Source organism: Necator americanus, chromosome IV (genome assembly GCF_031761385.1).
Source record: "Necator americanus strain Aroian chromosome IV, whole genome shotgun sequence".
In the NCBI taxonomy this organism is placed as follows: domain Eukaryota; kingdom Metazoa; phylum Nematoda; class Chromadorea; order Rhabditida; family Ancylostomatidae; genus Necator; species Necator americanus.
This window is the reverse complement of record NC_087374.1, coordinates 477,263-490,677: the sequence shown is the minus strand read 5'-3', so window position 1 is coordinate 490,677 and position 13,415 is coordinate 477,263. Positions and strand designations below refer to the sequence as shown.

Here is a 13,415-nt window from a genome sequence, read left to right as displayed (position 1 = left end):
TCCTCCGAGTTCATCGAATTTTCCACGCTATTCTCGAAAAAGGCTTTTATTGAGAGGCTTCTATGGAGGCACATTTGCCTGCCTGAAACTAAGGCTGAAACCGTTTTCCATGCTTTTTGGAAACCACGTAGACAATCCAAAAAACCTCTCGAAAAACCATTTCACCTCTTTCAGCTTTATTGGTCCAACCTTGACAGAAATATTTTTGGAAAATACGGTACTCTAGGAAGCTGTGTAGTTTTCAAAATAATATTGATAATAATAATAATAATGATAATAATAATAATGATAATAATAATAATGATAATAATAATGCGACAAAACAGCTTTTTGCCTCTTCCTCCTGGATAACTAGAAATAATTTAACTGTTTTCCCATCATTACCAGATTTTGAAATTGTTAATTCAGTTTTGCTTCATTTTCTCCATTCTATGACCGTTACCGAAGGTTCACTTCTAGGCTTTTTTTTTGTTTTGATCAGGGGTTTCCTCTAGTCTTTCCTCACTCGAAAATTGAATATCCATGATTCCTATCGGATGTGAGTGGGGCCACACCCATACTCGTAATCCGAACTCTATATTTGCTTCCAAAGGTCCCAAAATTGTCAGTTTTGTGATATGCTTTCGGCAGCATTTGTGTAGTGCCAGTAAGACTTTCTTCGTAAAAAAAAACATGTGTGTGGAAATCAGACAGCAGCTAGGATGTTCCCTGCCCAGTCTACGCGTACTTAAATTACTTGACTCGTTAGCAAATATGAAAATTTTACTCAATAATGCAAAAATATGCATTTGTGTGAAGACAATAGGTCATACATATGTACATAAAGTAGGAATTAAGAAAAATCATGAAAGCTCACAATAAAACAATGGTCGGATTCGAAACCAGAAACATCGAAAGAAAGAAATTGCAAGAGTTAAATGGAACACACACACATAATCGGTTGGAGATGGGCCGCAGTCAAGCAAATTTGTCATAGAGGTCCACTCAACAGTCGTCATAATTTCAAGATATGAAGAAGGTTGGTCCTATTTTTGTTGCAAAGACCGGCTAACTAGAGCAAAGATGACATGAAAGTATTCGAAAATCCTATCCATACCATTGCATCGCACAAATCCAGTTGTGTACTGGAATTGCAGCAACAGCCGCCGCAAGAATTCCGATAGTGTCAGCAAAAGTGACCGTAGACAGAGCAAATTCCCGAATTGTTGGATCCACCTGAAGTAGGTCATGTTGATCAAGAAATTCGTTCCATCGAGAGATTATTTTGACACCTAGGGACAAATCTTACTTTTTTGTGGATATGATAGAATGTATTAGCGTAGTTACATCCGCCTACAAAACCAACAACAAACATTAGAACGCAAATAATCAGAACGTGAGGAATGAAGGCATAGATTGCGGTGGCGAAAAGGAGAACAGCGAATGAGGTCTGAAATTCGTGGATGAAAAATGGCTCTCAAGAGAATCCGGAAATATACAATCTTCTGAACCTGAATGACGGCGGTGAGCGAAATGCAGAGCAGGTTGAGCTTGATGATATTGATGGAGGAGCGAGAGAGGAACACTCCAATATGGTAGAATACCTTAATTTGTATTATATATTAAGGAGTCACAATACGGGAATAATCCGTCTTTTTCAGAAGTGATATGGAAATTTGCTATGCAGTACTGCTACATACGTTTACTCTAACAACTAAGTTATGCGCGTATGTTTGTTGTATACCGTTTTTTATCTTTTTTTATTTTTATTTATTTATTTTTATTTTTTAAATTGTTTTGTAATGATAATAATTTAATTTGCAAATTTTTTTCCGCATTATGGATAACCCCAAAGTGATATAAACGAGTATATGTTTGATTTAGCTTGTGCTTCAGCCAAAATAAAGTTCTCCTCTATCCATGATATCATTTCTACAATAATAACATTTTTACTTTACATTACACTTCGATGTCAAAAACATTTTAACTTTACATTACTTTACAATCTTATTCAGGCAATGATATTCGCAACGTTGGAAACGAAATGGCTCCAGGAAACCAGCAAAAAACCTAAAATGATAACAGAAGAATGATGGAACACCAGGAAAGAGTGAAAACTCGGGCATAAGATTTATTCTCACAGGTTTAGTTCCGCGTTACGTCGAGAATCCCTTCCTCAAGAATTCCTATAAAGCATATGTTGCAGCTTGTATTGCATTTTACAAGGTTTCGCAAAAATTTGTGCATAAAATGACGTCTTGTTTCCAGTATATAAAAGGGTAGCCAGAAAAATCACTAACAAGTGTGTTTCTCTACTCAGAAAATCTGAGGAAGTGCCTGTTGGCGGGAAAAGAGGTCAATTAATTCCAGCTGCCCTGTGGACAAAGTGTAGATGTGAGGGAGAAAAATAGGTTATTCTCAATTGAAAAACAAAAACAGCAGAAAATGAGTCGAAATTTTACCTAAACTCTAGAAAATAATTCTTTGCTCAAGAATTGGTAACAAAAAAAATGGTAAAACTAGTGAAATTCCTGTGAATTTGTTGTTCGCCACGTTTTTCATACCTATTATCTTATAAACTCTTTAAAAAAAAGCAAACTTTTTACTGCTTTTCATCGATGTAAATGTTTTTTCACTTAAGTTTCAATTTTTTTTTCACAAGGATAGAAGTTTAGAAGTTAGAGTTTTTTTTTATAGTTTTTTTTTCTTAAATTTCAGAAGAACACCTTTTTATAGAGTTCATAACGCATACCTGATACCATCGGTATTGAGAAGCTGGACTGGTGTGAAAACCATGAGAACAGTCAAAGACAACCATTTCGATCTAGAAATAGAAACTTCACATCTTTATGCATGACAAACACAAAAGATGCCTTTACAGTTCTTTATTATTTTATTTTTTATTTTCTAATTTCATTATTTCTTTTCTGGGACGCTAGGACGTAGTCAAGTTGGCGGATGCGAGCTCTCCACCGCTTTATTTTTTATCGAGGATGGGCTCGGATCATCTCAAGGTGACATTAGATCCGTTGAGAGGTTCGTTAGACTAAGGTGTACGAATTTGTTTCTTCCAAGAAAACATTATTTTCAGCGCCTATAGTGTGGAAAACGTATTAGTTCAACTTTAATTGAGCAACAGTTTTCCAAAAAATACAAATTGTTAAGCAAAAGTTTCTAACTGAGGACGAAAAGCATTGCGCATGATTCCCCCGCCGAACTGACAGATTTTCAACGGTAAGAAAATATATTCAATAGGAATTTCCCTATTATTATGAATAATAATAATACTTACAAGTCCCTGCTTAATGAAATACTGCATGAAGTAGACGGTCCCGAAGGGAATCATGTATTTCATTAGGCCCTAAAAAGAAAATGTGATGAAATTGCTTCTAGGCATAGTAGAAATAACGTCTAACCTTAATAACAATGAGTTGCTCATCGAATGGTCTATTCTGGGCGTCTACCTTCGCTTCCTTCTCCATCGCTCCTTTCACCTCAACATCAGAGCACGTGTCAGACTTCTCAATATCTCGCCTGAATCAGGTACATGAAGGGAGAACCATCGTGGAGGTATAGGTATGAATTAGCTGCTCAAAATAAGAAGAACTCACTTATAAGGCGTAGACAGATCTAACCATGTGGACGGTTTAAATGCACTAATAGCAGGTACAGTAGGAGCACGTACCAAAAGACAGTAATAACTAAATGTAAGAAACATTTAGAAAAAAGCTGAGAATTTTTCCAGCATCAAGTTCTATGTAGTTGCATTTTTACTAAACATTTGTGACAGAGAATTTTTAAAAAGTAACTTCTACGACTTTGTTTTAATTTCAAACACATACGGTTAAAAGTTAAAGAGAAGCTGGTGCTTCCACAAGGTGCTTATTCTTAGCCTAGCCATCACCCATGGTTTTATCTCCTATGAAAAAAACTCACGAGAACGTAAATGAGATCGGTACGATGAGCATAACCAGCATAGCATTTGTTGGTGTTAATCCGAGAAGATTCACATCAGTTAGCGCTGCATAAGAAAATGTACCAGCAAAACCAGCCATACCAGATCCAGAGGACCATGTCGAAATTGTATTTCTGCGCATACAATGAATAATGATTGATGATTGACAGGCGACGCATCGAACTTTTAAACTCACTTCGAATAATGGCTGGATAAACCCAGATAGGTTGTTTCACCGAAACCACATGAGAACGATGCAAGCAACACACCGCAAAGGGCTTCCGGCACTGAGTTCGCAAATGCTGTCACTAACAGCGAAGCAGTTTGAGCCACGCAAATAATGAGATGTCGAACTCTGAAATAAGAAAATTTCTTGTAAACAATTTACTGGAAGTAGAATGAAGTAAAGTTTCTGCACTTTCGCGTAATAGTGGACTTATCCCTCTCGTCTCACACCATTTTCCCGCTTTTTAGCACCCACAACAGACCTAACGACCCTTCCCACCCCCCATCCCCCTATGTGTTTTCATCTGTGAAAGGGAGTTCTTATCTGCATTAAAACCGTCCGATTTGTACAGTCATGGCCCTACTCTTCTACCGTTCTTCCAACCTTGCAATAGGTTAGAAACCTGATAAACTATAGTATTTCCGAACATATTGCTTTTGTCGCAAATTTAACAGAACCAGTTTATATGATGACAGCAACCTTCATAATCTTGTGGCGATGTGATATATAGGTGTTTGATTATGTTGCCACAAACCTGTGTGCACACCATATGTAGATACCCGTTGTCTGAGATAAACAGGATAGGTTCACGTGCATTCTGCAGTTTGGAGCGCGAGTAAAGGTCTGATTTTAAGAAGGACCTTAGGTACACTATTTGAAGATACATTAAAACTTACGCATACGGTATGTGATGCATAAAAAACGGACAGAACAGCTTCACTATCAGACATGGTATAATATTACACAGTAAAACCACTCCAGCTGACGCAGGTGCGCAGTCACGAAATGTGATTTCTTCCTGAAAATGCAAGAGGAAGAATATCAATGAATCTGTTACCTACCCTGGATTTTTTTGCAAACGATACTTCTCTGCTTCATTGATATTCTCTAGTTCAAGAGTTTATACGTTGGATTTAATACGTAGAACGTTCTTTATTTATTTAATTATTAGTTATTTTATTTTATCTTATCAAGACGACGTTAATTCAACTCACTAAACTTGCACTAGGGATTGTTTACAAAAACGATCGTTATGAGTGCAATAACAATCACATCAATAATTCTCTTAGGGTGTACAGTAACGCTATCGACTTCATACCTTTTGTGTTCACTTTTCTCCCTAGTAAATTCGAATAATAATTAAATATATGAAAATTAATTAATAATTAAATATATGCAATGTTACCCGCGCTCAGTCACGAAAACTGATATTCTATAGGGTAGGGTGTTTGAGTACAACTCAATCCACTTTCATTTTCAGTCGAATCTCCTGCTGAGTGTCAATTTTCTCACGCAATCCTCGTCCAGGTATTAAATAGATGCTGTTGAATAGAAATAGGTTTAGTACAAATTTAAAGGGTCAACTTGAAGGAATTCTATGAAATTTTCTATTTTGACATCATTCCTAGCATGGTAAAACAAGAATACCGAAAGCCAAATCATACCTACCCTTCCAAACATTTTGAAAAATTTTGTTTTTTTCTCCTGAGTGTTGCAAGGGTCTCTGGGTCCACATCATTTTTTTTTCCTCCGATGAATTAACAACTGCTTTCGTAGTAAAGTGACAAGTTACAAGCTCAGACAGCTATAAAATCAGGAAGGGAATCATTATTTTTGCTCTTTTGAAAAATTTGAGAAGCAAAAATCTTTGAGAAGTGCTCTTCGGCATTTTTTTTTCAAAATTGTAAACAACAATAATACACATCTACAGCATTTCACTATTCAGTTTTTTAACTCCCTAATTCCATTGAATACTGAACGGGGTTCGGTTCAAAGTCAATCACTTGAACAAAACAAAAATCTCGGCAACGAAAATATTGACACAAAGTGGTGCTTTTAATAGAAAAAATAGTCTTTTTTCATGATAATGATTGAATTCCGTCTGATTTATCATCCCGATAAGAAAAAAAACGTAAAAGATGACGACATTAGAGGAAAAACCTCAAATTCGCATAGACTCTAGATCTTTGTAAGTACTCATGCGAAGGGAATCTGGAAATGAAGTTTCCGTTTCACTTTTAGAAAAAAAACTCAATAATTCAGCAGAGAAAGTATGATTTGATCAAAATCATTTTTAAAAAGTTTACGGCAGCTAAACCCAGTGACCAATTTGATCTGAATACTGCAAAAATTTTACTCTATTGTCTTGAAAAAAGTCAAAAATCTTGAAAAAAAAAATCATCAAAATAACCAACAAGTCCTATATGTTTTGCTGTTCACCAGAAATCATTACTAGTTAGCTGCTTCGTATGGAATCACGACCTGATCAATCTTCTCTTTTTTTGGAGCAGTGTTCAGGAAATTTATATTCGGAAGAATACAGTGAGTGTAGTGAGAACCATGAGAAGACTCCATCTCATCCCACCACAACTGGAAATTTTCCAATGTTTATTTCTCCTGGTTTTGTCGAAGCGAACGAAATAGAAACGAAAATAGCGAAAACAGATACTATTTACAAATCATTTTCTATAGTTGTTTCGAATAGGTCCAGTGATCGCGTAGGTGCACTGTTGATAAGATGGCTAGCCACATGGTATCCATTCGTCATTTTGTGTCAATATTTTCATTGTGAAGGTTTTTGATTTGTTCAGGTCGTTAATTTTGAACTCTGACCATTCGTTGTTCGATTGAAATAGGTCTCGATGAACTTAAAACTGAAATGTTATGCAGCATTGTTCCCTTGATTATGGATACGATGAACTTCGAATAATCACAAACAAATCCTTGGTTCTAAAATACCCAAAATGTTAGTAGTTCTTTCCTCGAGTACATTTTGAATCTATAAAGGTTCGCAACCACATTCCAATTCATTTGCGAAGGTTGGGTCAGATCTTTTTATGGTTTCATTGCGGAATAATGTGTCGCGCTTCTACACTCATTTTTCTGGAAAGATTGTTGTCAAATTCAATCGCACATGATTCTGGAAGGCAAAAACTCACAGAATTTTGAGAAAAAGGAAAATGTGTTTTGGCAAACCGTACTCATTTTTAATGAAATTAGGGGAACTGTGTGCCTGATACGTTCCTAAAAAATTTTTGGATTACACACCTGATTTCTAATTTAATTCCTGGACAACCATTACGTGTGGATGCCACATACACAGCTTTGGTTGCCTTCCGTTTCTGTAGGAAGAACTAAGCAATTTAGTGCATGTTCGACAGAAACAACAGTACAAAGTTGTGTTTTTTATGAATACGAGCTGACCTCTGCAAAATAAAAAAGGATTGTTTAGAAATGTTCTTCGTTTGGCTGAGGGTTCAAATGCGAAGACTATACAAGCGCGCAAAGTAAATAATTTCAAAGAAAGATAAATGAACAAACACATTGTGTAGAATTTTTCAAAAAACAAAAAAACTAAAGTTATACGCTGATGACATTTTCAACCAAGAACGGAAAGGGAAATTAACGGTTATTCACGAAAACTACAGATTACAGCTCTTCCTTACTGGGATTTATAATGATAATTGGTCACGGATTGGAGAATAAAATTTCCAGGTTACTTTAGTAAACGGAAATACTAAAACATGACTCTGAAACAGTTACATTACTTGTATCATCTACAATTTTGTGGTACACAGAACAACTGGAATAAGCTACTTATGGCAGATAGCATAGAAATAGAGAATGAAGGCATTCTCGTGCTAACATATTTGGATATTTCCTTAAATTTTTTTTTGGATTTTTCTATAACCATAGAAATAAACTATTGAAAAAACCGAAAATGAACACACCACACAATGATCAGTGGAATTTCCTTCATTGACTGCACTTCCCGAACTTCTCTTTAGAATATCCTGAGCAGCGCCAAGCATTACGCTATAGGCGAAGTTGTTGCACATTCCGAATATCCTTCATTAGCACTTTTTAAATCACCATTATTTTTTTGAAGTAACTCCACATCTCTGAGAAGCTCACCAAAAAGAAATCATATTCCGAACAGCTGCATATTTTTGTTCAGACGCTCCCATGTCTCCTTAAAATAGAGAAGCTAAAAAATGCAAAGTTTGGTTAAGATCGTTCCATCAAAGAAGAAAAAAATTTAATCTGAAGGAATGAAGTAAGAAGGGGAAAGGAAACTAAAAAAGAATTGTACTATTAAAATTTATTATTAATTGGAACTATTATCACTACTACTATTAAAAAAGTATTAAAAAGGAATGAGCAGAGGATTGTTAAAATATGATTGTTCATGTGTTAGTAAAGAGCTGTTCTGGAAGATGTGAAGATTTCTTTACAAAAATTAGAAGAGTAAGAAATTGAGAAAACTTCAGGAGTGAGCGTGTAGAAAAGGTCTTGAAGGAAAAGAAGTGATTATCTTCTTCTTTAATGTCAAATTTTACCTAATTTATGTCTAAGAAAAGGAGAAATCTTGGGCAAAAAAAAATGTAAGCGAATGAGTCCATACAGCAATGACAGAAGTTTTGCAGTAAGTCAGCGAACAATTCACCTATTTGTGGACATTTGTGTTGTTTGTCAACAAAGAGCTCATGTGATCATCTCCTACAAAATGGATGATAGTTACCATTAGCGATTTGATCACCAGTCAACAAACTGGTTTCGACGTCATTTGATTCGATGTCCCTTCCGAGCAGAACTGGCTTGAAAATGTGTTTCGCTTACTAGACTCTAATGTTTAGTGTTGAGATAAACTTACACTGCGTTATAGCTGTGAAATTAAGCCTGAATTTCATCAGGAATTTCATCGATTGTGCTATTTACTTAATCACAAAAAAACAGAACTATTTACTATTGTTATTTCCACATCCAATTGCGGTTCTCGAAAGACCACATTTGTACGCTGCTTGCAGACAACCGAAACCATCTAATCTTCTTTTATTGAGTTCTTTCATTAACGGGCGTTAAAGTAGTAAAAAAATCATTTTAATTTCTTATTATTTCAACAACATCAAGCAAACTGTTCAGAAGGTGAAAAACTGTAATTGATATAAGACTATTCCAAAAACAGACCATTTGTGCACAGAGTGAAATACCACATTTTGATTTCTCTTTAGGTGAACGGACAGAGTGTAAACAAAAGGCTGCAGTGAAAAGAAAACCCGGATGTGGAGGCCTTCCGGGTTTCACACCGAACCTGATTGTGGAGGCTAGCTATGATACAGCGCCAAATTGAACAAATGGGAGGTTGTTCTGTGTAAAAGTGCAAGGGAGAGGGGGACGACGGGTCCCGTGGTATCGAAATGGTGCGCAATGACTTCGCATGCATATCGCAAAAGACAAATGGGATGTTTCATAGCTGTGGCCACCGGGCGCGTTCCCTTTCACCTTTATGACTCCTCCACGTGTCCATTTCCTTCTCCGTTCGCCTCAAGTTGGTAGCATACTTTCCTCAGAAAGTGGAAACTCGCATTCAAACGGCTGCTTAAATAGTAGCGATCACCTTACATGATCTGACGTAGAACGTTATCTTTATCAGTAGAATGACGTCTTTCACGTCATTCTGTGCTCAGGAGGAAAACCCAAATTTTCAGTAATACTTCCAAATTGTGTCTACATTATATTGGTATCGACGGAGTGTCTGAAGCTGAAGTTTGAATATTCTCCAAATGCAGAACTGAAGCGGTTAGAAAGAAAACTATGAGATCTTTCACCTTTATTACGATAAAAAAAGATGAAGAAATATTGTTAGAGATACACAATTCTAATTTCACAGAAAAGAGCACTAATATTGATTTTCGTTGATCAATGAAGGGGAGCGAAGCGAACACCACAGAAAGTCTGACGTCCGGCTTTAGCCGGACTTTCAGACTGGTGTATGTATTTATAATGGGAAATTAATGGCATGTGTGATCACACCCGCAACTGCTGCATTTCTCCCCGAAAAAAGTTAATAGAAGATTATACTTAGCTGATGCCAGAAAGAGAGCGAGAGTTAAAGCGCTTTGTGTGATCTCAAGTCAAAAATGGTCGTTTTCCGTCGAAGAGTATTTTTTTAATTCAAATAAGTAAATAAGTTGAAGAGTTAATGTATAGGAAAAGAGTTTATTCACGCCATAACGTTGCATTCTCAGAAACAAAAAAAAAGGATAGCTTATTATTTGGTATTTTATAATATAAGTATCTAAGTAAGTAATATAATAGTATAAATATAATATTATAATAATAGTATAAATATAATATAAGAGTAATTTTTGCGAATTCTTTAACCTGTTCTATTGTCTACACCACCATCTCTTAGCCCATTGACAACAGAGTCCTTTTGTATATCTGGCGCGGTCTATGTTTTCATTTTCTTGGTCCTTGGTCTTGGTGTTTTATAATTTTTCATAATTGTAAAATAATAATATAATTGCAATATTATTCAAAAATAATAAACCCATAAGTACTGGGAAACGTTTTAAAAAAAGAAGCAGGGAATCTTGAAGAATAACTATTGAGAAATCATAATTCGTCCAAATCGATAACAATCTATGTACGTACATGGGTATTACAGCGCTGTTTTTAAAGAATGCAGAAAGAGTTTGACGATTGTTCATAACTACGATGCACTTTTAACTGATGTAGTCGATACGAATCGATATGACGATCTTCGATGAGCAACTATTCAAAGCTCAACGATCACATATTCACACCATATGATGTGTCCGCTGTAATGAATTGTTTTACTTTGTGGTGATTTGAGCTTGTCTAAAAGTGACAACATAAATAATTGGATGTAATTGCACTATCATTTTTGCCTAATTCTCCGCCCTAATTGCGACTAGTTCCGGCGAAATGTGAAAATGTTAAAATCGTCACCGAATTGATCAATAAAACTCACAGAACTAAATCAAAACAGCATAAAAACATCGCTAAGATGAACTCTTTCTCCTAACCTAACCTAACTACTTCTACCTTCTAAAAATATATTGGGAAATAACAGGACAAAGATCATAGGTAATGTTTTTCTTGAAATCCAGGTCTTAAAAAAGAGCTAGCTATCCTTAGAGATATCGTTAATCTCAAACCAAAACGAGTCGTTACGTAAGCGAATGAAAGACTACATATACTCAATTTCTTTTTGTTTTGGTTCGATCAATTGGATTTGTTTTGCTGTTGTTCCACAAATATGTATGCATCAAATTTTCGTTTATTGATGGTTTTGGAAGTTTCGAAAGTACTTGGTGGAAGAACTATTTGCTGTATAATTTATGACTAAACACGCACCACGCAGAGATTGAAATCATTTTCGAGGTTTTCCGGAATATGATAATGATGTCATTTTTTTCTGGTTTCAACGGAAACATATGGATGGAAATGGTGTGAGATTCTTTCTTCAGACAATGACACTAGCACTTAAGAAGTGCTATATATACTGTAGCATACAGAGTGTTTTTTCACAGCTGTACGCACAGAATCAACGCAATCTTCCGGAAAAACCAATTAAATATGTTATACATCGGGGTGAAAAAAAAATGTTGATTCATTAGTGTAGAAATCTGGGCTACTAAGCATGTTTTTTTATGACCTAATAATGACCAGCCATCCATCATTTCAAAAGTGTTTGGAGAAGCGGTTGGAGTGCAATAAAATCAAGCACTATTGAAAGTTTGGCATCGCTGATGCCCTGTTACTGAATTTAACAAAATTTCAAACACTATTTCAAAGAATTGGACAAATAATTGCAATACATTTTGACTTGTAATCAATGTAATGCGAATACACAATCTGCATTATATTTTCGCATCAAATCGCAATTAATCCTCCACTTGTTTAAAAAATATTTTTCATTTTGAGAATTTCTGCAGAACTCTGAATGATAAGAAATAAGCTGACCCTAGAAACGTCCAAAATGAATGTAAAACAGGAGATGTTGAGTAGAAGGCAAAATTCAGCTACATAATTGTTGGATCCATACTATCATTATCTCGCAATGATACCGAAAAAAGTAGTAATTCCGAATCAATCCATGAGAATCTCGTAGCTAAAAAACAAGGAAGTTGGGGAGAGCGTCATTGATGAGAGAACGAGACGAGATGCAATAGGATATGCGGCCTTATCAATCTTGAACTTCATACGATACTGTCGTTCGCCGAACGTTACGCCTCCATGGTTTTTTTTACAGCAATCATTGCGTTTACCTACGTTGGTTTCGAACCATAAAACTGGAAAGTCGAGTACAATATGGATTTTAATGCCACGAAAAAAAAGCGGTGGGGGTCTAGATGAGAGTTTTAGGGTGACGACACCTAATTCCTCCCATAGGCCTAGTTATTCCGAAAAAAAAAACGTCTGAAACTTTACTTGTGTGATCCCACGTCCCCAATAACACAACACAAATCATTATCGGTGGTAGAACGGGGCTAAAACGCATCACTTCTGCGAAATTGCTTTTTGCTCGGCTTATGGTGCTTTTTTTGTTTATGTATTTTAACTGGACAAACCGGACGTTGGACGAGGAAAGAGTTGACCGATTTCTAACTGGTAGCAGGTTGCATCGTTGGGGAAATGAAATCAACGCCCCGGCATACATTTCACACACTTCTTCTGGATTACTAAAAAGAATTGAACCTAATCATATTTATTCATATCCCAGTTCCATGACACGTAGCCTTTAACAGAACAGCTGGTCGATCACAGGCTTATGCGTTCAGTTCTCATTCTTTTGGCTCATTAGAATGTTAGATTGATGCCGTTTTTATGTTTATCTTTATTTATTTATTTTTGTTTTTATATTATTATTATATCACTCATATTGATATATTTTTTTGTCAATTCTTGTAAATTTAAATTGAAAATAGTCAAACAAGTCCTACTATGACAGAAATAGTTTTTGCATTTATCCATTCTAATTGCACTTTATGCTCCATCAAATGATGCTGCTAACAACCAACCATCTCTCATTTCGCGTTATTTTAGGATGCAAAAGTTTTCAAAATAGAAAAAGCGCTTAATTTTTCCAGTATTAATGAAATTGTGAGGGTTATATGAATTAGAGGTACTATGTTGATGTATAAATAACACCAATTTTACACAATACATTAAAAGAAGAAATAGAATACGCCAACACTATTTAGCCGAAGCGAAACAAAGTTGTTTGTTTGTACTCAAAACAATTTCCACTTTAAAGCGCTGAAGGCGACAAAGTAAGTATTGTTGAATTATTTATTTCTGAAGATTGAAATATTTTTGACGCTCATGGTCAGCGGAGCAGCTTTCTTTGAAAAAAATGTCGGACGAACTCGAATAAATGGTGCCAAAGGTACGACGTAGTGGGTGAGACAGTTTTGTTTCCATCGGTTTTCTTCTTTTGCAGCG

General features: G+C 35.7%; 1 protein-coding gene across 1 annotated transcript; it reads right to left on the bottom strand.

Moving 5' to 3' along the window:
* Nucleotides 1-1,086: 1,086 nt before the first annotated feature.
* Nucleotides 1,087-8,128, bottom strand: RB195_000058 (uncharacterized protein; the record flags this gene model as incomplete). The annotated part of the gene is made up of 12 exons (XM_064196191.1): nt 1,087-1,215; nt 1,289-1,429; nt 1,491-1,583; nt 2,732-2,803; nt 3,272-3,340; nt 3,396-3,513; nt 3,591-3,680; nt 3,916-4,068; nt 4,131-4,289; nt 4,838-4,959; nt 7,892-8,009; nt 8,076-8,128. 12 exons carry the CDS (start codon nt 8,126-8,128, stop codon nt 1,087-1,089), a joined length of 1,317 nt encoding a protein of 438 aa, XP_064052072.1.
* Nucleotides 8,129-13,415: the final 5,287 nt, after the last annotated feature.